At 43.1% G+C, this 21,820-nt stretch overlaps 1 protein-coding gene across 3 annotated transcripts in view; it reads right to left on the reverse strand.

The window, feature by feature from the left end:
- LOC307253235 (protein bicaudal D homolog 2-like) overlaps window positions 1-21,820 on the reverse strand; it is a 46,600-nt gene that overhangs the window by 15,610 nt on the left and 9,170 nt on the right. For all 3 annotated transcript variants that reach the window (XR_013844952.1, XM_080031173.1, XM_080031172.1), the window contains exons 2-5: window positions 10,750-10,962; window positions 2,447-2,599; window positions 1,152-1,366; window positions 352-595 (exon numbers count right to left, since the gene is read on the reverse strand). Coding sequence is in view for 2 of the 3 variants with exons in the window: in XM_080031173.1 (XP_079887299.1) it covers window positions 352-595; window positions 1,152-1,366; window positions 2,447-2,599; window positions 10,750-10,962 (825 nt within the window). In the remaining variant the exon portion in view is untranslated. The remainder of the gene's footprint in view (window positions 1-351; window positions 596-1,151; window positions 1,367-2,446; window positions 2,600-10,749; window positions 10,963-21,820) is intronic.

Consider the following 21,820-nt stretch of genomic DNA (forward strand, 5'->3'; position numbering starts at 1 on the left):
TGTAGTATCAGCTGTCATTATTGTTTCAAGGACAACAGTTTTTTATAGGCGTGATAAATCATAGGTAAATGAGAAGAATATTATATATATATATATATATATATATATATATATATATATATATATATATATATATATATATATATATATATATATATATATATATATATATATATATATATATATATATAGATCATTTACGTCACAGTCTGTAAAAAAACAATTTGCTATTCTGCAATCAATGTATCAATGTTTACTCATCTGCAGACAGGATGGTTTATTATATATCGCCAGAACTGGATCAGCGTGATCTTAACAACGTTTTTTCATAGCTGGTTAAGAAGAACAAACCTGGATCAGCTGCTGTTTGAGCTTCTGGATCTCTGAGATGTTGAGTTCGCTCAGCAGGTCGTCCACCAGGCTGGGAGCAGGATGGAACGGCTCCTCCTTATTGGCCGTTGAGATGTTGTCGTAGGCGATGACATCAGATAGTTTGGAGAAGCCGTTCTCAAACTCATTGAGAGCCTCGTCGTTGTTGGGCTCAGTGGTGGCGTCGTCGCTAAACTTGAGACCATCCAGAGAAATGCTAAGAGGGCTGGGGGGGAGGGGGGGGGGGAGTGTGTAGGGAAAAACAGGGTGTCAATCAGTGTTGTATGCAGCCTATGATTATGCCTGTGAACACCATGTTTGTGTTATTCTTTTTATTTAAACACTTTATTTATGGATTCTTTTGGGGGGGAACATACACTAAAAAAAAGGGACAAAATAACATAAACATAAACAACTAACTCTACTCTACTTTACAGGTTTCTAAGGACTTCCAATTACATCGTTTAGACTAGAGGCAAATGTTAAACAGAAAATAAAAAGCCAATGAGGTGTCATGTAGGTCCCTTCAGTACTGTTCTATAGTCAAGGGAAGGCTGCCATATTTGTTTAAACTTCTCCGCTTTCCCTGAAACCTCATATAGAATTGTCTCCATGTATAAAATAATGGAGAACTCTATGAGCCATATGTCAAAACAGGAGGCTATCTCTTTGTTCCAAACCTTTAAGAATATATATATATATTTTTTTGCTACCACCTTCCTATACTGGATCGACAGAGCTTTCCAATGACTTTAAAGTATGTTTGTGTTCTTTTTTTTAACCTGTGATACAGAGAGTCTCCGATGTTCATGTAGTGGGAGAGCTCTTTCCTCAGGGAAGCTTTGAGCTCCCGTTCAGTCTTGATGGTCTCCAGGGCCTCGCTCAGCTGGCGCTCAGAGATCTCTCTCAGTCTGATGGCGTCTTCCAGCTGGCTGTTAAGGAACTGAGTGTCCTCCTCTAGGCGACGGATCTCGTGCTTCAAACCCTCAAACTCCACCTGAAGCAAAGGGAGGAAACGAGGAAACACCTTTCATGAGTTTTGGATACACGGACGACTGAATATGACTACACGCAGCTGAAATGAAAGCTGACAGCCCTGCTTCATGTGTGGTCAACAGGGCTGGATCAAAAGAAATTACATTATTCATGATAATGGTAGAACATATGAATTCAATTTCCCCATTCTAATTAGTTTTAAGTTTAAATTAGATTTTGGGAATCCTTTTATATTGAATATCTAGAAAGTAGAAGCTGCTATTGTTCGTTTCAATTCCCTCCGAGATGAATGTAGAAAATAATCCAAGATGAGGGGGTGGGGGGGGGGGGGGGGCGTATGGAGAGAATTAACAGCTGAAACATAAAAACCAACATCAAATGGAAATATCCTATTTGGAAATTCAGCTCTGTTTTATGTTTGCAGACGTGCAGAGGTTTATTTTTTCTTTCTTTCCGCCCATCTGACTTACTGGTAAACCAGGAAGGGTATTTCTCTACTATGAAGTGTTTGATTCTCTGAAAACTGTTTGGCTTTTCAAGAGTCTGTCCAGCAGCTCTACGACTAGACGGAAGCTCCAGGCATTCAAAGAAACAAAAAGGGAGTTTCTTATCTCTGGGATGTATCAGAGGATGTTTTTAGTACCCTAATTAAATCTGAATATTAAAGCTCCCATACTACAGAACTGTTGTGTGGGAGGTGGAAGGCCTGAGGGGCTGTTAAGATATTGTGAGATAGTATTTGTGTGGAAAAAAAAGAAGAAATACAGTGCTATAACAAGATGCCTGAAAGTACCAGTTAAATTAAGCAAGAAGGGAATTTTGTAGTAAAACAAGTGGTGGCTGATATTACATCTACGGTGCCCACCAACCATTGTGTCCTTGAGCAAGGCACTCAACCCCAAACTGCTGCAGGGGCGCTTGTACTATGGCTGACCCTGCGCTCTGACCCCCTCCAAAAAGATAGATACATTTCAATGTATCTCGTGTAAATTGACTAATCGAGATAACTTAACTTAACTGTGTGTTCACAATGATACAAACGTTGTGCTTGTAGGGCTGCAGCCATTGCTCTTGTCCTCACCTGGCTCTGTTTGAGCATGGAGACTTGCTTCTGCAGTGAGATGTTCTCCTCCTCCAGCTCAGTGTAGTCCTGCAGCAGACGAGCCTCCAGCAGCTTGTACTCTTTGATGTCATCACGCAGCTGATTCCTCTGGAGTTCCACCATCTGGCTGTTCTGTAGAGACCAAACCACAGGGGAAGAAGAGCTGTCAGTGACCACTATGTACGTCAATCCAATTTGACTGCGTGTGGGATACGATTTGCTTTAGTGTAATTGGTAAGTGTGATGTTGGCTCCTTAACCCTCCAAATCTTAGCTAGATTAAAGAAGGGCTCCCAATCTGGCCAAAGCTGTTGTGTGAGTGCGAGTGTGTGTTTTGTGTGGTGTTTCGTGTGTGTGCCTGCTCGTATATCAGAGGGAGCTGCCAGGTGTCTCTCCGGGCAGTGCGCCACAAGTGTGCCCGTCTGCCAGCTCTGATGGCCCCAAAGAGACTGAAGCCTACTCATCTCATTCATGGGCGACAGGCATTCAATAGCCTGGAAGCACTCTAATGGGTCTAATTTTCTAAAAAAGGCATTAGACTATAGGCTTGGTTCTCTCAATACAAGGACTATTCAGCACAAGTGGGGAGGTTGTAGGAATAAGAATTTGTGCTACAAACCTTTGAATTTCAGTCGGAATTCGAATCTGAATTTTGACTATTTTCAATATGTGCAAATATTTGCTACTGCAGGTAATGTACAAAAAATGCTATTAACATCAGGTTACAAGCTAGACATATGATGACCAAATGATCCACTTAAATGCCCCACAGGACATTTGGGTGGGGGACACCTTAGTCGGCAGCTCTTAGAGAAATATAGATAAAGGCTCTAAAGTAAGGGGATACTCGCTGAAGGAGCCTCACCCTCTTTGAACTGAATAAAGGAACATTGCGCACAAGTGTGGATGAAATGTGGGAAAGAGGGGGGGGGAAAGCATGCACATTGATCTGTGTTCAGCACCGTCTGGACTGACTTTGTATGTTCATGCTTGTTGTAGGTGAGCATATAACTTTTAGAGTGTGTGTGGTCAGGATGTGTGTGTGTGTGTGTGTGTGTGTGTGTGTGTGTGTGTGTGTGTGTGTGTGTGTGTGTGTGAACCTAATACCAGAGGGACAATTAGCCTCTCAAATCCTTTGACAGGTGGTCCCTTCCTCTCATGTTGTCACCATGTGGCCGCGTCCCAATCCCTGCTCCTGGATCATTTTCATGACCGCAGGAAGTCAATCCTGAGAGGCTCTCACTTTGCAGACTCTCTCATATCACCCATTACTTGAGACCAAATGCACATCAGTAATATTACCAATAACATTACCAATAAGCTGATGGTGCCAGGTGTCTTGATGGTTACACAAACACATATTAGCTAGAAGATCATTAGTTTGATCCCCTAACAGAGATGTGCTTAAACCCCATTAAAGACAAAGCCATAGTCATACAGTATAAGACTAAGAGAGCTTAAGTAATGAACAAAAGTAATTTAAATGACTAAATGTCTAACTAATTTGTCTCAGGAGACAATCACACAACAAAATCTATTCGTTTTTTTTACACTTACATTTGAATTCACTTGCTTATTTTGTTTACTGAGAAGGGAATTCACTGACAAAATGATGTTGCTAAATCCCCACTGATGTACAGAGGACAGGCTCCCCGTTTGCTCTGTGTAATTATTAATCACTATGTGCAGAGCTGGGTCCATACTGACGTTTGATGGTGCATTAATATTCATCTGGGTTCCGCGCATGTCTAATGAGTGTGGGTGTGCAAACGCACTGATGTTGCTGCATTATGCATAAGCTTAAAGATCAGTCCGCTAAGCCTCTATACAGTGGGCCTGATGTCAGAGAGAACTGAAATACAGCAAAAATTTAAAGAAATAAATGATATGAAATATCTTGAATCAGTCAAAACATGAATAGATTCATCTCAGATAGTTGTCAGCTTTGGAGTATCAAAGATCATATACGCAATTATTTCATTAAGACCTTCAGGATAAGCATGTTATTATTTATGGGGTAATCTGTTGTTTTTAACTCATTTAAAGTGGTGCCAGCTGTTTGCTCAGGTCTTTCCCTGGCCCAGGGTTATGTGTCTCAGCTGGCTGGTCTGTGTTGTTTGGTCTCAATGAATACAGGCGCCACAACTGAACCCGATTAGGATCCTCCTCCAATCTGATAACAATGCACAACAGAGCTATGACCTTTCACCCTGCTTCCATATCCTCTGTTACAGAGGCTGGGGGTGGGGGTTAACCTGCCCTACTGCCTGACAGAAGTTGATTGGAGTAGGGTTGGCGGTGGCCATGTGCGGCCCGTCTATACAGTTTAATCATATGAGGGGGTCCATGTCTCTCCTGGGAATGTGTGTGATCAATTGCGATAATGTGTGTGTGTGTGTGTGTGTGTGTGTGTGTGTGTGTGTGTGTGTGTGTGTGTGTGTGTGTGTGTGTGTGTGTGTGTGTGTGTGTGTGTGTGTGTGTGTGTGTGTGTGTGTGTGTGTGTGTGTGTGTGTGTGTGTGTGTGTGTGTGTGTGGCTGCCTTCTTAGATGTTGGGGTGTCGTGAAGGCCACATGAGGTGCCACCAATAATAAACCTGTCTGAGAAGCCTTTCATGACCGTAGGCCTGTGTGTGGTTAGGGATGACCCCCTGCCGGCTGTCACTCCAGGTGATGTCTGGACAGCTGCTTCAATACACCCACATGCCACACACAAACAAATGTGTCAGTTCTATGCAGAGTGGTGGTAAAATACCAAGTATTAAAGCCATGTCATAAACTTGGAGGACATGTACAATGCATGTGTAATTGTGTATCAATGATCAAGCAATTGAGTAGTTTTATGCTCAAACGAAGTACACAAGCATACTGTTAGAACTTTCATCACTTTCAACTGGAAAGCTTTCTTTTCACCGTTAAACTGCTTTTGACAGCACAGTGAGGCTGAGCCTTCTTAAGTCTCACTAAAGCTCTGAGTAATTTCTCAATGTGGTTTGAGCCACTGTTACCACTGACTTCCACTGGAAATAGCACTCAGTAAACCATGGTGGCAAAATTTCAGCTTAACTCAACAGTAGATTAGGAATTTTGTTTAATGCTTTGTGAAAGGCTCTTTTTTTTGTTCGTAAAAACCTGCATTTCAGTGAAAGAAATTTGACTAGGAAGCTTCCTATCCCCTGGTTGGTTACCTGAAAAGCACAGCCCAGACTCCCAGGGGGCCACAAACATGTATTATTGATATAACAGCAGAAACAAGCTCCATGTTACATTTATTTTCATCTGCCTTTCTCTATGGCACTCTCATGGTACTAACCTCCATTTCACTCTACATCCTGCTCACTTTGCACTTCAGTAAAATATGCACTGTGTGTGTGGAGGGGTTATTTGATGGTAGGACAGAGAGTGCAAGTCAATACTGCTACTCTTTCTAATGCCACTGACCTCTATTCTTGGCATTTTACCAACATTACTGCTCCTCATTTTTCCCACACCTCCACTCTCTCATCGGAGTGTGGTGGTGTGCTTAAAGGGGCAGTGTATCAGACTGTTGAATTTCTCCCTCATACTGAGCTTAGGTTCCATCATATCTACAGTGGTATTGTGCTCCAGAGAACTACTTTGGATTTCAGTGATCTGAAGAACAAACACTGTATATGTCCTGTAGGCTCTGACAGCACGTCAAGGTCACGTCAGCCCAAATAAAATCTAAAAACTCTACCAAGCCGAGCCCATCCCACGGTTACCTTCAAAAGAGACCAGAAATGAATCATAGATGCGGTACAGCTCAATCCCCCCTCTCAGAATAACTTTAGACAGAGCAAAGGAATAATGACGCTCAGGGGCCTATTGCTACTGTCAAGAGCCGAGAATGTGGGTGAAAGCAGATCTGCTTTTATCCTCCGCTTCGCTGCAAGCAATTGTAATTCTATTCAGCCTGCCCAGACTCCATTACGGAGAGACAACACAATCAAGGTCACACTTTTCCATGAGACATTAAAAAAGTGAAAGGAGTGAGTGAGTGAGTGAGTGAGTGAGTGAGTGAGTGAGTGAGTGAGTGAGTGAGTGAGTGAGTGAGTGAGTGAGTGAGTGAGTGAGTGAGTGAGTGAGTGAGTGAGTGTGCGTGCGTGCGTGCGTGGCTGACACTTGGTTCAGTGTGTGTGACTGTTGAGAAGCCCACAGGGTGAGAGAGTGACTGCATGCACTCATCAGTGAATTCGTAATTTTGAGGTCATTCTGCTGAGAGTGGAGAAGTGTGCGAGGGAGCTGGTTCATACCCATTAGTCTAAGTGAATGTGTGGGCCTGTTTGTATGCGCGTGTTGATTTATAGTAGGATCCATTGATCCAGCATGGAATGGCTCTATAGTGATGTTAGCCAGCAGGCTTCAATCAAGATCCACACTTTTAGCGCTTCCTTGTTGTTAATAACGAAATACAGATATAATTAGGGATCGATGGCAAATATTCCAAATGTTGCAAGTTGAAAGGTTGGGTGTCAGATAGCATGTGGAGGTTGTGGGCCACTCAGCAGTAGCAGCAATGGCTGATGCAAAAATCTTTATACTGTTGTTTTCACACATCTCCTCTCTTCCTCATTACATTCCTTTGCCATCTTGTCATAAAGCAGTCCTTCAACCTTTTCTTTCTACACTGCCCCTCCTCCCCATCTAGCACAGGACTGTAGCTGATCCTTCTTGGCATTAATGTCACAAATAACAAGGCAGTCGACATCAACACCCCAGCGCCCTCAAGGAGCCTTCACATGTCAGACCATAATGACAGGTATCAAAGAGCATCGCTTCCTTGGATCCCTCTACCACTCAACTCTGACCTTTCAATAATCAAGGTAAAGCTTCAGCGCTGCCGTGACAACTGAATTACTGCTCTCACGTACGTCTCCAATGGAAAAAAACCTGCAGCCTTGCACTCAGCTTAACAGGTCTGCCCTCTTTCATCATTTTCATCTCTTCCTTGATGCAGATACCCCTCCTCCCCTCTCTCAATCCTCCACTTCTCCGTCAGGTGTTAAATCCATCCAATCGGAAAAAAAAGAGCTTAAATTAAGTCTAATGTCTGACAGCTCCATCCAAATGAGGTGGAAAGCCCAATCATGTTTAACATTTGAATGGCTAGTCCCCACATTATAGTGATTGACAAGAAGAACAACATCATAATGAATGCGCCTGTGAGGGGTAAATGGGTCCAAGCAAGTGAGTTACTGCAAGAGGAGAGTTGTTCCTAAGCGGGAGGGAAGACACCAGCATGCTAAGTGATGCAAATGTAGAGTGGAAGAAGCACCGCAAACAATCGAGTTGAGATGCTGAGGTGCAAAACGCATTAACATTTGCTTTTAGTGTGACTACTAGAGAAACACTGACTGAATTTCTCAGCATTTTTACCCTTGGCTTTGCTTGATCATTTCCTAAAGTGGCAGGCAATGGGAATCCCCATTCTGCGAGGATAATGGCAGCCATCACTGTGGCTGTGTGGGCACATTCTTCTCAAGCGTTGAGATTCATTGAATTTAATGAAGTCATGCCTATTAGAGCGCTCCTCCTTACAATGTTACTGGCTCTTTGTGAAGGTTTAATCCTGTAGACCGTACCATTGCAGTGAAACATGTCTTATCAGTGCTCGGGGGAGAACATTCGAGTCTTTGGCATGGAATACTGCCTGGGAGGCTTAAATGTAAGTATCCAGCTGCAATGGTAGTGAATGAACTGGCCTGTACAGACATAAAAGTGAAGCTTCCAGGTATGTGGGATCATGGCGGAGTAATACCATTATCTTGTGATTGATTTATGAACAACACACATATAATTACATTTCGCAAGCCTTCCTTCAGATACTCAGAGGCTCATCCTACATACATTTCTCTATACAGAGGGAACATGGAGATGTGGAGAGGCAAGGAAAAACCCCACTTTCAACTGAAAACAAAAAGGCAACAGTTACGGGCCTAACTGTCAGTTGCATTCCATGGAGAAATTGAGTCATTCAATCATCATCCGGAGCCGTTATGATTAGCAATGCTGTCTCAGAAAAGGCAGCACGGTCCACCACTGGGGCTGAATCTACTCTCATTAAGCCTTTTTCCTTCTCTAACGGATTTTTTGGCCTCTTTCTCTTTCTTTCCGTACCATTCTCATCGCCTCCCATTCTCCCTGCCTGAGCTTTTTGGGATAATTTGAAACCCCCGGAGACAAAGGCCCCCTTTCAGTCCCGTCAGTCTTGTCACAATGCCAGCCTCAGTGCCCGGGCTCCCTCCGTTTGCCTGCCACACACGCTCCTCCTAGCACCCACCACAGAAGCACCAATAGAAGGGTGTCATTATCTCCCATACATGGGCCATTTACACTCCATCCCCCTTTATCAGGCCAATTAGAGCCGGAGCCCATGTTGCTGCATCAGGGCGTTTATAATGGCACCTGCTGAAAAGCCATTACAACAGGCCACCAGGGCAACACTAGTTTCATCAAAGCTGTAGATAGGATTTGCAGCCAACACTGTATTCCCTTTCTATAAAATTGTATGATATTGATTAAGCAGGTAAATAACCTCAGAGAAGTATGGGGCCTATTGTCTTTGTAGAAAGAAATCATGTTCAAGTTGGACTTGAAAGACTGCAGGCAGTAAAAGTTTAATACAGGCCCTGTTCCAAAAACATGTTTGGATGTGAGACGCATCTGGCTTCCATAATTCTCAACTTAGAAGCAGAGCGGAGCAGCAGCAGCTGACCTAATTAAAGTGGAATTTAGCTCTACGGAACTTAAGCAGTTTTGAGGGACATGCAATATTTTAAGACTTTTTCACTAATCTCAGATGGAAACACTTGTTTCAAGCAGTGACAGAAGTTATTCCTGCAGCTGTCTGCTAAGGACATCACTCTCACTCAGGAGGGGAGGGGAGCTTCCCTCTTAACAAGCCTTCCTCCCAATTACACTGGATTTACCAACTTGAACCGCAAAACAGTGCATCAGCTAAATCTGCTGAGCACAAACACCAGGATTTGGAATGCTCAGAATGAGTTGCTTCCTCTGATTTGTTCTCGTTTCATCCTTTTACAGTATGTCTCCCTGTCTTTGTGTCAAACATGCTTCCTCTCAGTCAATGTAAAATATCCTCATCATCACCTCCCTTTCATACAACGCAATACATGCATGGCCACAGCCCTTCACTACACGTGTGTCTCTTCTAATGAGGTCAATTGACTGTGAGTCTATGTAAATGGCGGCAGTGGAAGAGGTCAGACATTGTACGAAGTGGGGCGCAGACAATAAAGGGTCGCATTATGATAGTAAGGAAAGTTAAAGGGAGGGGAATATGAACCTGTTGGAATGTGTAAAGAGTCATGCTTCAGCTAAACAGATTTTGGTGAGCAAGAGGTTTGTTAAATGGCCTGCCTTCGGTGAGTTTGTATTACGACGCTTGTTGTCACAAAAGCCACAGCTGGGACAACAGGTTAGGCTAGTATTGCCATTTAACAGGTTCACACAAATTGAAGATATTAATTGATGAATTATTCATGTGGGATCTTCATGTTGTTGTGCCATAGAGCATGTTTCCCATGGCCTAAGTGTTCTTCCTGTACTTGTTATTGCTCCACCCTGCATCACAATAAGGGTGGAGGACACATCACATTAGGCTTGAAGGCAAGGTGTTGCTTCAATCAGCCTGCACTCTTTCCTACAGTCATTGCACAACCGAATGATTAGTTAAGTCTCTGCATGTCAGAAATCACACCCTAAATTATACAGACTCAGCAATACAGCGGTACAGTACACAGTAATACCAAAGGTATCAGAGGTGAATGTGCGTTCTTTCAGGGCAGGGATCATGAACAATTTTGACCAGAGGACAACTCATTTGAGACTATTATTTGCACCCAATAGAAAGTCCTAAAAGTGGAAGGATGTAAGCTCAGCTACACAAGACTGATCAGTGATGCATAGTTAGGTTTTCCTGCAACCTCAGACCGATAAATAGCATAACATCAACACACCAACTGTTCTCAATAGCTGCAGGAAAACAATAGCAGACACGACCTTCAACTCGGAAGTGAGTTCATTTTCCAGTATTGACGCAGGAAAAAGATCGCAAAACAGTGTCCTCTGAGGAACAGTTATATCCTGTGTGAGTGACTTTACCCAGGACTGTTGTTTTGATGTTTCAAACAATACATACAGTTATCATTGTTTGCATTCGTAGCATCAAGGGGTGGACTGTTACCACTTATAAAAAACAAGGAATAATTCTGTTGCGACTCTGGTTGTGTATGTGTGTATTACCTCTCTCATCTCTTGGTTGATGATGTTCAGACGTTCGTTCTCAGACTTGGTGTTGGTGAGGATGTTGCGTGACTGGCGGAGGTCACTCTGCAGCTCTAGGACCCTCTGCTCGTAGTAGGCCTCTTTACAGGCCGACTCCTGCAGGAGAGACTCCTCCCTGCTCTCCCCGATCGCCGCCACCTTCCTGTGGTTGGAGTGGGCTTGTCCAAAGGCCTGCAAATGAGGGGAAAAGAGGAATAGAGCTGTTGGTTATCATTTGTTATTACTGTTGGATATTACTTAGTGGCCAAAATACAGAGATTTATGCAATTCAGGGGGTGTTAACTGGCTATCAGGACTGCACAATAATAGCTGACATAAGTTGGCTTTGCGATTTAGCCATTTTAAAGCGACACCAATCCCTACTACTATTGTGGTTGAGCTAGGGACTACTAGGGCTGGGATACCTCCCAAAATACTGCCAGTGCCCTGTAGAGATAATCAGTTGGGCTCCATCTGGGCTGCATCATCCCGTCTTCCCTCCAGGCCCCTCCCTCCCTTGACTGCAGGACGCTGGCCTCCCCAGCACGTGCTCAGCAGTGACTCCACAGATGGAAAATGCAAACCGGAAAAGTAGAGCAAATGGTCAAGTGTCTGGGTTATCACGAGAAGCCTGCATTCTAATGCTCTTAATACCATCGGAGATCATGGCAGAGTATTGGAAGGGAAGCAGATAGTATTTGATTTTTTATGGATAGCCCAAGGGGAGGTGGGGGGGGGGGGGGGGGGGTTAAGCTTATGAAGATTAAATAACTATGGAAGACATGTAGGCTTAGGCTTAGGGTTAACCCTAACCTTCTGTAGGGGTAACTGTTTAAATGCTGAAAACAGTGTAGTTTGAACGTGCTACCCTAACCCTATGAAACACAGCTTCACTATTATCAGTGCTGCCTTAATTTTGACCTTAATTTGTTAATGGCCTGCAAGGCAACACTCTATGAACTAAATGGGGACAAGAAGAGTGAGTGCTGGGAAGAGAGAGAGTGATTGAGTTCCGGCCAGGGAGATAGAGAGAGAGAGTGTGAGAGAGAGTGTGAGAGAGAGTGTGCGAGAGATAGAGTGCGAAAGAGAGAGAGAGAGAGAGAGAGAGAGAGAGAGAGAGGGAGAGACCACAACTGAAGCAGAATCTAGGTTAGGCTACTCCCTCCCTTCTCAAAATAATCATGTTCGTGATTACAGATTTCATTTCCAATCCTGTAACCAGCAGCGATACATGGAGATCCTGACTGTCATGTCTCCTCACAGCTTGAGCGCAGGCAGTAATCTGAAGTCACCTGAGGCAGCCAGCCTGACCTTGTTTGCAGCTGTGCGGCACTCTCTCTCCTCTCTCTGACCTGCTACCCCCTAACATCTACACGTGACTGGCTGCTGCAGGATTTCCTCTGGTTTACTGTGTATCATACTAATCCCAGTAATTCCTTTAGAGAAAGGAAAATCTGGAAATTCGAAATCAGCCATACTGGCCTAGTTGCAGGACTTAGACAAATATGCAGATGTTTGAAACTAGTTTAGTGGGTCACACTAGTGCGTGACATCAGGTCTTGTGCAGGGTGGCTGAAATATGTCTCACATTCCAGGGAGGATGATGGTCTGAACTTGGAGACAGCAATGGTGAAGAGATATGCTCTCACACTGATGCACAATATGCTTTATTATGGCCGTTTTGCAAAGGTGCAAATTGTGTCGTTAACATGAGGAACCTCATATGTTGCTGTTCATAGAGTAATAATAATATAAACCTCTTAATACACAACAGTATTTTAACAAATGTGCTAATGAACAAAAGAATACCACAAGACTCTCACTTTTACAGCCGACATTTTCCAGTTGACCCTAACCAGTAACCAGTGAATCAAATACTGATTGAGCCAACACGCTGGAGCTGAAATGGGTATAAGCTGAGAGACAGAAAACTAATTTAAAACCATCTTAAGGAAAATTAACATTACTGTCATTTTCCAAGCAAAATGAAAAATGTTGACTAGTTTCAGGTTCTGAACTAAAAGAATTTGCCGCTGTTATTTGTCTTAATAGTAAACTTAATATATTTGGATTTTGGACTCTTGTTTGGAAAACAAACAAGCAAATTGAGGCTGTGTTAACAGGTGGCCATTTTACACAAATTTAATTTAACAAACAACCCATTTAAAAAAAGTCTGCAGATGTATTGAAAACTAAAATATGGTTAAAGGGTTAAATTAAAAAATAAATAAATAATTGTTACTTGTTGTAATTCAACATACATTGAGTGGGCCGCCTGCTTTCTGTGTAGAACTCCTACACAATGAGGGTCACCCCTCAATGATCTCCCCAGTATAAATAAAGGTAGAATGAATACATAAAAATACAAAGTTCAACCATGGTACATTAACCACGTGGATGTGCTTCAGTTATCTTATGACCAAGGTTCACATGGCTGTTTATTGACAGCCACCGTATCTATCAATACACAACTAATGTTACCCACTCTAGAGGAGTATCTGTTGAATTACTATCTTCATATACGTTCCCCACTGCCTGCCTCCTTTCCAAAAGCCTCACCATCAATCAGCATTGAGTCTGTGTTTGATTAGTTTGATAGAAAGTCATTACAAGAGACAGGATTAACCCAATCAGAAACCAGGAGATCCCCATCATTATAATCTTGCCGCGTGGTGGATATTGAAGGGGCTCCAATCAATCCAATCTACGAGGCCTGTTCTCCAAACGTAGCGTGTAGCCGCTAGCCAAAGCCCACTGACCCCATGCCTCTAATCTCAACACCCCACGCGTGTGTTCAGGCTACTTTTAGGGGAGGGTAAACTGGGGACGCACGCGACCAAGCCTACAATCCCACAGTAAACTGTCAACCCAATTTATAATTCATCTTCAGCTTGCCATATGTTGCATTTTTTTTTTACATAGGAAATATGAGCATGGATTATTAATCTCTGGTAACGCTAATCAAAGGCAGGTCTTTAGTCATTAGCATACTGTCTGCATGGGAAAAGTCAATCATTCCAGAGATTATGCCATGTACTACAGAACTGAATTCTGATTCCGGATGAGTGCTAACACTATGGGCTGACTGACACCCTGCTGGGCTTGGTCTTTATAGGTTAGGCTTCCATGCGGAGATCAAAGTACATCATCACTGATCAAAAAGCACCATGTGATAAAATGAGTCACCTCTGATCTTAGTTCCCTTTTTTTCAGAATTATATTCATTACTTCTACATCGCTTACACCATAACAGCGGCTCTGACAACCCCAGTCATAAGATTAGCACATGGAAATCTTTCAATGTATAAATAAAGACTTTTGCGTGGGTGCAAGATCATTGACTCATTTTAGGGGAAGCTCCTTTTCCACACAATAATATTTTTTTGTTTTAGCTAAAGCATCTATTAAAACACTGTTTTTTCTGGTAATTAGGTTTATTTTACACCCAGGGTGAATGCAATTAGCTAGTTGTAGAGTTATCTTTCAGAAAAACCAATGTTGTTACAACAGTCTTGAATTTAATCAAGACTTCTTGTGTTTTAGACCATGGCGTTATTGTTGCATTGTCCTGTAATCTGACAGAAGACAGCCTATAAAAGGCCACTGATTGGAAGGTGAGACAAATCAGGACTTCACGTTCACTCCCACCTTTGTGCTCTGTTATCCCTGTTCAGTAATAGAGGGGGAAGGCTAAACACTGGGTTCTGAAGACTGCAGTCCTCCTGAAAAAGCTCACACGGTATAGGACGTAAAAGCGGAGGGAATATCTAGGTCAAAGGGTTCACTCTGGTTTTCTCAGCTCGTGATCCACCTGCGCACATGCTTCTCTGATCCGGTGAGTCAAGAAGACCACTGGGGACATCAAGGGCTTTGACTCTCTGACAGTTCACAAAACAGATCAATACTGCCAGGCCCTGTGGAGCTCAAGTAAACCTTATCTAAAATTCTATTTTCAGTTCCTGTCCCAACAGTGTTTCTGTGGCGTGAAGTGAGAATTGTGAGTGGGTAGACAAGTTTCCAGGGATATTGTCATGGTTACTACAAATCCTTTGGGGAAAAGGGAATAAAACAAATGGGTACATTCAAGTTAACGCACACCATCTGTACAAAGGCCAGGATTTAAGTCAGCAACCTGAAGTATTTAAATCAAAATTAGTTGTGTTTTTATTTTTATTTTTTTAACTCTGCCTTAGGACCAAAACCCAGGGAGTAAACATATCAACCAAATACTAATCCAGTGAGAAATAGAATAGATACAAGTCACATCTAAAATACATGCTGTGGAATAAAAAGCCCACATCTAAATCCGAAAGGACAGAATTAAAAAACTGATTGTTTCCCGTCTGTGAAAAACTGATTTGGAGGCATAATGCAGACACGATAATCTCACTAGATCAGTGCTTTGAGAAGCACTAGTTTTTTTTAAGTGCTAGCAAGCACTATGTGTGCTTGTGTATGGTCATATCTGCGCAAAAGGCCGCGGTTTGCATTAAATAAATGTCCACATGTGTCTCTGTAGGCTATTTAAAAAGAAATCAAGCAATTAGACTAATAATAACATTAATGAATTATTGGTTATCGCATCACTGAAGGCCTATTGGCCTATAATAATAAAAAAACACCACCTTAACTATGTTTACAGTTTAAAAATGTTTTGAATGAAATGCAAACCTCAGTGAATCATTTGCTCTTGTTTCTCTGTCCTGAGATTCACACAGACTGAGCAGTCTTGTTTAAATGTTACAAATTTAGCTAATAAACTGAACTTTTATTTTTTTATCTTAGCTAATTTTTGTTATCTAATTTGATAATAAGGTGGTTGTATGCAGAATGCTCGTGCCAGAAACGCATACAGTGGTTTTGTACAAATAAATAAATAAATAAACATTAGCAGGTTCTCAATAGTATTTAAATTTAGGGGGCGCAAAAAAAATGTTGTCCCCTAGGGGGGGCATGACAGAAAATAATTGAGAACCACTGCACTAGATGATGATGATGCCAGATAGGTCACAAGGCGACATGCCTAACTGCGCAATACCAGACCAAGAAGCCTCCAGATGCAGAAATGTGATATGATAATGTATTTGGCAGGACTTGTGGAGCAGCAGTGTGGGCTGATGGGGAGATTTCCAGTCTCTGAAAAAAATCAGCCGTAATGACAAAGGCATCCTGTGCTGAAGGCTGCTGAACAATGTTACGCACGCTGTGTCATTTAGGCTAGTTTGGTGACTCACACAGATTGTGAGAGTGTCGGGGTTGACCCTGGATGCCAAAGAAAAAGCAGTGTTCCAGCAAACACTGAAGGCTGGTCAGTGTTAGCCATTGCAGGCGACTGCGGAGGAAGAGAGGTAGAGCAGAGAAAAAAAGAAAACACACACACACACACTGAATTGATTCTCCTGCCTTGTCAATCACAGCTCACGTGGAGACATAGTAGTGATGAACAGTGACATGCTTTCTGTCTTCCCCTTTCTGTCCCTCTCTCCATCTTAACAGACCACTGCGCAGCCAGCGCCTTTAAAAGGAAAGATAGGTTGTGTGTGTGTTGATTCTATATTTAGCTGCCTCCATCCACTGTTCATAATACATTACAAATCTCTTGGGGCCTGAGGTCAAAAGGCATGTGGAAATCTAGTGGCTTCCTCCATGTATGAACGAAGACTGAGGGTTGACCCACTCCCCTAGAATAAACAGCCTCACTACACTGTAGTCCATTTGTTTATTTCTTTAGGACAGAATAGCTCACTGTGTTATTTTTCCATCAAAAGGCTGTATAACATGGGTCTGTGAGGAATGCAAACCATGTCACGTGGCCGTGTGTGGTGGTTTTAGTTTACTCAAATCGCTGAGAACACTGTTGCTGATTAGTGCATGGTATGCCCAAGTCAATGACACTTCAGTCAATGAGTAACAGAGAAGCTAATTATTTACTTCAGACCTTACTCCTTCAGTAGTGGGGGTGGGACAGAAATGGAAAATACGCTTCTGCAGGGTTCAACATAACTTTTTTTCCTACTGGCCCGCCGGGCCAGTGGATCCGAGTTTTACTGGCCCCTTGTATATTTTCACTGGCCCTGCACACACTTTTTTTTTCTTCATAATTTAGTGTCAATAATTATAATACCTGTATTAGAAAAATAAAGAAAGATAACCAGATCTAAAGGGAACAGTATAGATATTCCCTTTAGATTTGGTTATTTTTCTTTTAGTTAATTATATGAAATGTTGATATTGCTCATACACATAATATAAAACCAGGCAAACATATTGAATTAGAAGCCTACAACTGAAAGTATGTTGAAAGAGTCGGCCAGTATTTTAAAGTCCAGTAGTTTGAAGGTTGTTTTTATTCTTGAATTTGGGCAGTTTAAGGAATAGTTCACCTGCAGAAGTCATGTTCAAACATAAAAAATAAATAAGAGATGAAGGTCTGATCATTCTTTGTGGTGTGGTAGGCTGTTTTTATTACTTTCTCTATATGCATTAGGGATGTGAATGTGTCGACCGAATGACCGGTTTTCCACTTTCGCTCAAGTTGACTTTAAAAATAGAATAGAAATCCGAAAATCAGTGGGTTATGCCGTTTTTTTAATGGGAGATTTCACCGTGTATGTGAGTTCACGTCTGGTCGTGAGCGCGCTGCAGCAGTGTCACTTCTCCATGAAGTGTCAGCTTCACATATAAGAGTCCGGTGTGGGACCATTTTTTCAAACTATTGATAAAAAACAATGCAGTGCAAAATATGCAGCATAAGTTAAACGCTCGTCTAAGACTATGACGTTAAATCACCTTAGAAACACACAATGCCTTCGTCCGATCACAGCAGCGTTTCACCGTGTGATCTCGCCAGCGAGTGAGCCGCCGCGCAGATGAACTGTGGTTTGTGGCTAAAATAATAACCGGGGATGTTCTCCCCGTTAGCGATTTCAATGGGAAAGACTTCCGCGATCTGATTGAATGTCTCGAGCCTGAAAACACAGTGCCAAACTGCGCGACTATAGGAACTGTACAGTGAGCGGAGTCCCTCCGTTCGTTTCTGTCTACAACCGACACAATCACCGGAGACGCATTCACAGCGTTTAAATAACGCCTCTCATTTGTATTACCATTGGGGCTTGGATGCAAATATTGTAACATATGGCAGATAAAGGAAAAGCGCAGTTATCATTTTCTGCGCCTCAACCTCTGCTGTGGGAAGAAAGAAAGGGGGCAGAGTAAGTCGACTGATTTGTCGACTCGCAGGCGGACGGTAGGCAGCTCTGCCAACGGTGCCTGTCAAAACGCCCACGCATCGGTTGTCCACTGGCCTTTCATTAAAAAATATATTTTATATTAGGTTTATTATATTGAGTCTTAAATAAACACTGCTTTCATTACGACTCAGAACGCGCATTTCAATGAACCATGATGTAGTCTACAAAAAGATACTGAACTGTGATTGGCCAGTCACTGGCCCGGGCGGGACAGTGACTGGCCAATCAACTTGCCCTGCATATGATTTTACTGGCCCCGGGCCATCGGGCTATACGTTATGTCGAACCCTGACTTCTGCTTTCATCCCTTGACTAATCCATGGAGGTTGTGATTAAAATCGCCGCTGGTTTGAATTCACCACTTATTGCTTTACTGACAGTTTCTCACCACATCAGCAACTCTAAATTTGAGCTTTTCCAGGAGGGATCTTCTGCGGCAAAATGTATCAGGGGGACTCTTTCTAGAATATGCAGCAGTAACTGTCATGTTTTACAGTTAAATGTGTGTGAAGCATTATACTGTATGTGCCTGGCAGAAGGCGAGATAAAAAAAAGGAGGGGGGAAAGCAGAGGTGCGAGAAATGCGAACGAGGGAGGCAGAGATATTAGCTGTTAGCCTGGCACAGAGCCACACTGATTCACTGCATAGCACAGAGCCGTTGGGCTATTATTCAAACACAGGCCTGGGCAATTTCAAACACGTACACACACACACACACACGTACACACACGTACACACACGTACACACACGTACACACACACACACACACACACACACACACACACACACACACACACACACACACACACACACGTACACACACACACACACACACCATTTCCAATTTTCCCAGTGTACCCTCTAGTCAGCCGTACCGCAGCACCTGGTGCTCCTGCCGTGTCGAGGCTTGCTATACCCTCTGAGATAAGAGGAAGAATAGTAGGCGAGTGTTCAAAGACTCATGGGGGTACCACTGTCTCTGCATGCAGCTCGTGATGACAACACATACAGGGGGGATGCAAGGATGCACTACACGCTAAAGGCAAGGCGTACACTCCATAGCCAAACAAGGAGGCAGAGGAGAGGAGAGGTTACAGAAACATACCCACATGCAATGCCTTAGCCTGAAGCAGTCTGGCTGAATGTTATACTCTCATCATGAGTGGGCGTGAACCTCCTAAAAACAACCACACAGCTGTGCCAGATTGTGGATCTCCAGAGTTGCAGAGCAGGACAGAGCAACCGAGAACACCAGAGGAGAAGGAGGGAGTAGGTAAGCATGCACTCAAAGCATACACACATGTACGCGCATACGATCTCTGCATGCAAGCGTTGTACTAATCAGACTCATGAGGCCCTTTACATGCCTCACTGAGGATGTTGTAGCATGTACAAAACTAACAAATTAGCCTAATTGGGCAGCTGGAGCTCGGTGATACAAAATCTCTACATCATGTACATTCCCCCAGCTTACACCAGGGCGTTATGATTGAGCGCTAGTTAGTGCTTTCATCAGATCTGGCTGAGGAAAACTACATTTCATATTCTATTCCGACTTCAGTCAAATGGGCACACACTAATCTGAAGTCAGCATTAGAAATTCTGTGTGAAGTCAGTCTTTGGTCGGACATGCTGATAATCTATATTCATCACACGTTTACAGAGATACTGCAGCAGCTCAGAGATAACTCCTTCATAAAGGTGAAACACCTGAAACACTGTCTGTGTGAGACTGAAGGCTCTATACTGTGGGTGTTCACAGACTGGATCCTGTGTTAATACATGGTCAAAACAGTCAGTATGCCTCTGGCAATGAGCTAAAGAACCTGGGTCTGAGCACAGTTTATTTAGCCTTCAAACAGAGTATATGATACACTCACTGAATTAGGTGGAGGTGGCTTTTACCCGTTACAGAATATGTAGTGTAATGGAAAAATTTAATTTTCACGCAACTCACAAGTGAAATACAAGCTAAGCCTAAAAACAAACCATTTTCCACTATAAACATTTACAGAAAAAGCAGATTTTGGTGGGCTTAAGTGATTCCTAAGAAGGTTTGCCTTAACTCGAGTTACTGTTTTGGTTCACTCTTGTATGACCCCATGAAAAATGATCTGTTCTGTCTTTCAGACAGATGGACACGAGAGATAAATCTAAAGGATTAACTCTACCTTTGTCTTCAGTATTTAATCTTAGCAGCCAATTGATCATATGGAAGCATATGTTTATCCCTGGCTGGTCTATCATTCGACTGCTTAATGTGATACTGAATGGAGGGAAAATACTCAAGGGAGAGCAGAGATTCAATAGGTCTCTGATATCATGCACCACCATATCGGCGTCTGGGCTGAAGTCTGGGTTCTTTATCGTCATTTATATCAAAGTAATGTTCCATACCAGCTCAAATTCCGGGCACTCACACAACCTCAAATCATTTGCAATGCAAAGTCTGCCTTATCTCGACCAGTGGGTTCCCCTTTCTGCCTGCCTGCAGTCGACCAGTGGGTTCCCCTTTCTGCCTGCCTCACGCTCCGTGTCTGGATGAAATCTCCCAGGTCCACACGCCAGCATCCCAGGGGGGCTGCCGTCGTTATGGTTACAATGCCAATTACAGTGACAGAGCGAGAGGTGTACAGAGGAGGGCAGGGCAAAAGGGTGCCACCTAAACAGATGGCTGTTTCAGGGCCCAGCCTAGCACAGCTTGCTCTCCCCCCTCTTCTTCTTTGGCAACAGGCCTCACCCATGTCCCCCCCCCCCCCCCCCTGCGTCTTTAATTTGAGATTTGTTTGAACAGAGAGCATGCTGGTCCTAAGGTTGCTTTAAAACAGTGGTGATTTTGCTCTGTGCTATCTGGCCAGGCCGTTATCATCATGATAATCAAGCAGTGACTCAGTCTCTATTTAGTGTGTATTTCAGCATATTATTTCCCTGACCACACTGCTCCCCGCAGAACATTTACATATGACTTCCAGCACTAAAACAGCCTCTTGTTGTTACTGACATGAATGACAGAGGAGTGGAACAGCTGGGGCCGCAGCTGGAGCCAGGCACGCAACATACCATGATACATTTGTCAACTTAGACACCAACACACGTGATAACATTTTCTACCAAAGTCCGAGGTCAGGGTTTGCCAAAACATGGTGGACATGAGGAATAGACATTACATTTATATATTTTTGTATTTGCTCACAGTTAGTGCAGACAATTTTCTGCCTGCTGCCACAAATAATATATTTATTTATTTATCTGTATTTGAGACCCTAATGCATTTCCCCTCATGATTTTAGACACATCCATTAGTGCCCAGACATGTTTAATCAATCAGGGTGACGCATTGACTGACTGGGGGATGGTCTGCAGAAACCCGATACGACTTCTTTTCCTGAGGTTTTTCATATGAGTTGCTTCATCTGTTGCCATGAATGCAACCATTGCATCCCTCCTGTCATATTGCCCAGCACTTCATTCACATACAAGGCTGAAGTTATCTCCCAATCTCTTTTATTTGCTGTCCTTAACTCCCCTCTCCTCTCCTCTCTCTCCATGCACCCTCCCTAACCGGGGGCAATGTCTCCTGGGGAGAGGTCCTGCTCCCGACCAGACACATACTAAAGACCGGCCTTTCCCAGTTGCAGTAATTAAATCCTGTATGTGACTGTATGCATTGAGGTTAAACCTTGGGTCAGGGTGGCAACAAGCCTTCCATATGAGGCCATGTCAGGATGAAGTGGGGGCTCAGTATAACCTTACCCCCTATACTGTGCAAATAAAATAGCATATCTGAGTGCAAAT

The sequence above is a fragment of the Ammodytes marinus genome (assembly GCF_949987685.1).
Source record: "Ammodytes marinus genome assembly, chromosome: 7".
NCBI lineage: Eukaryota > Metazoa > Chordata > Actinopteri > Uranoscopiformes > Ammodytidae > Ammodytes > Ammodytes marinus.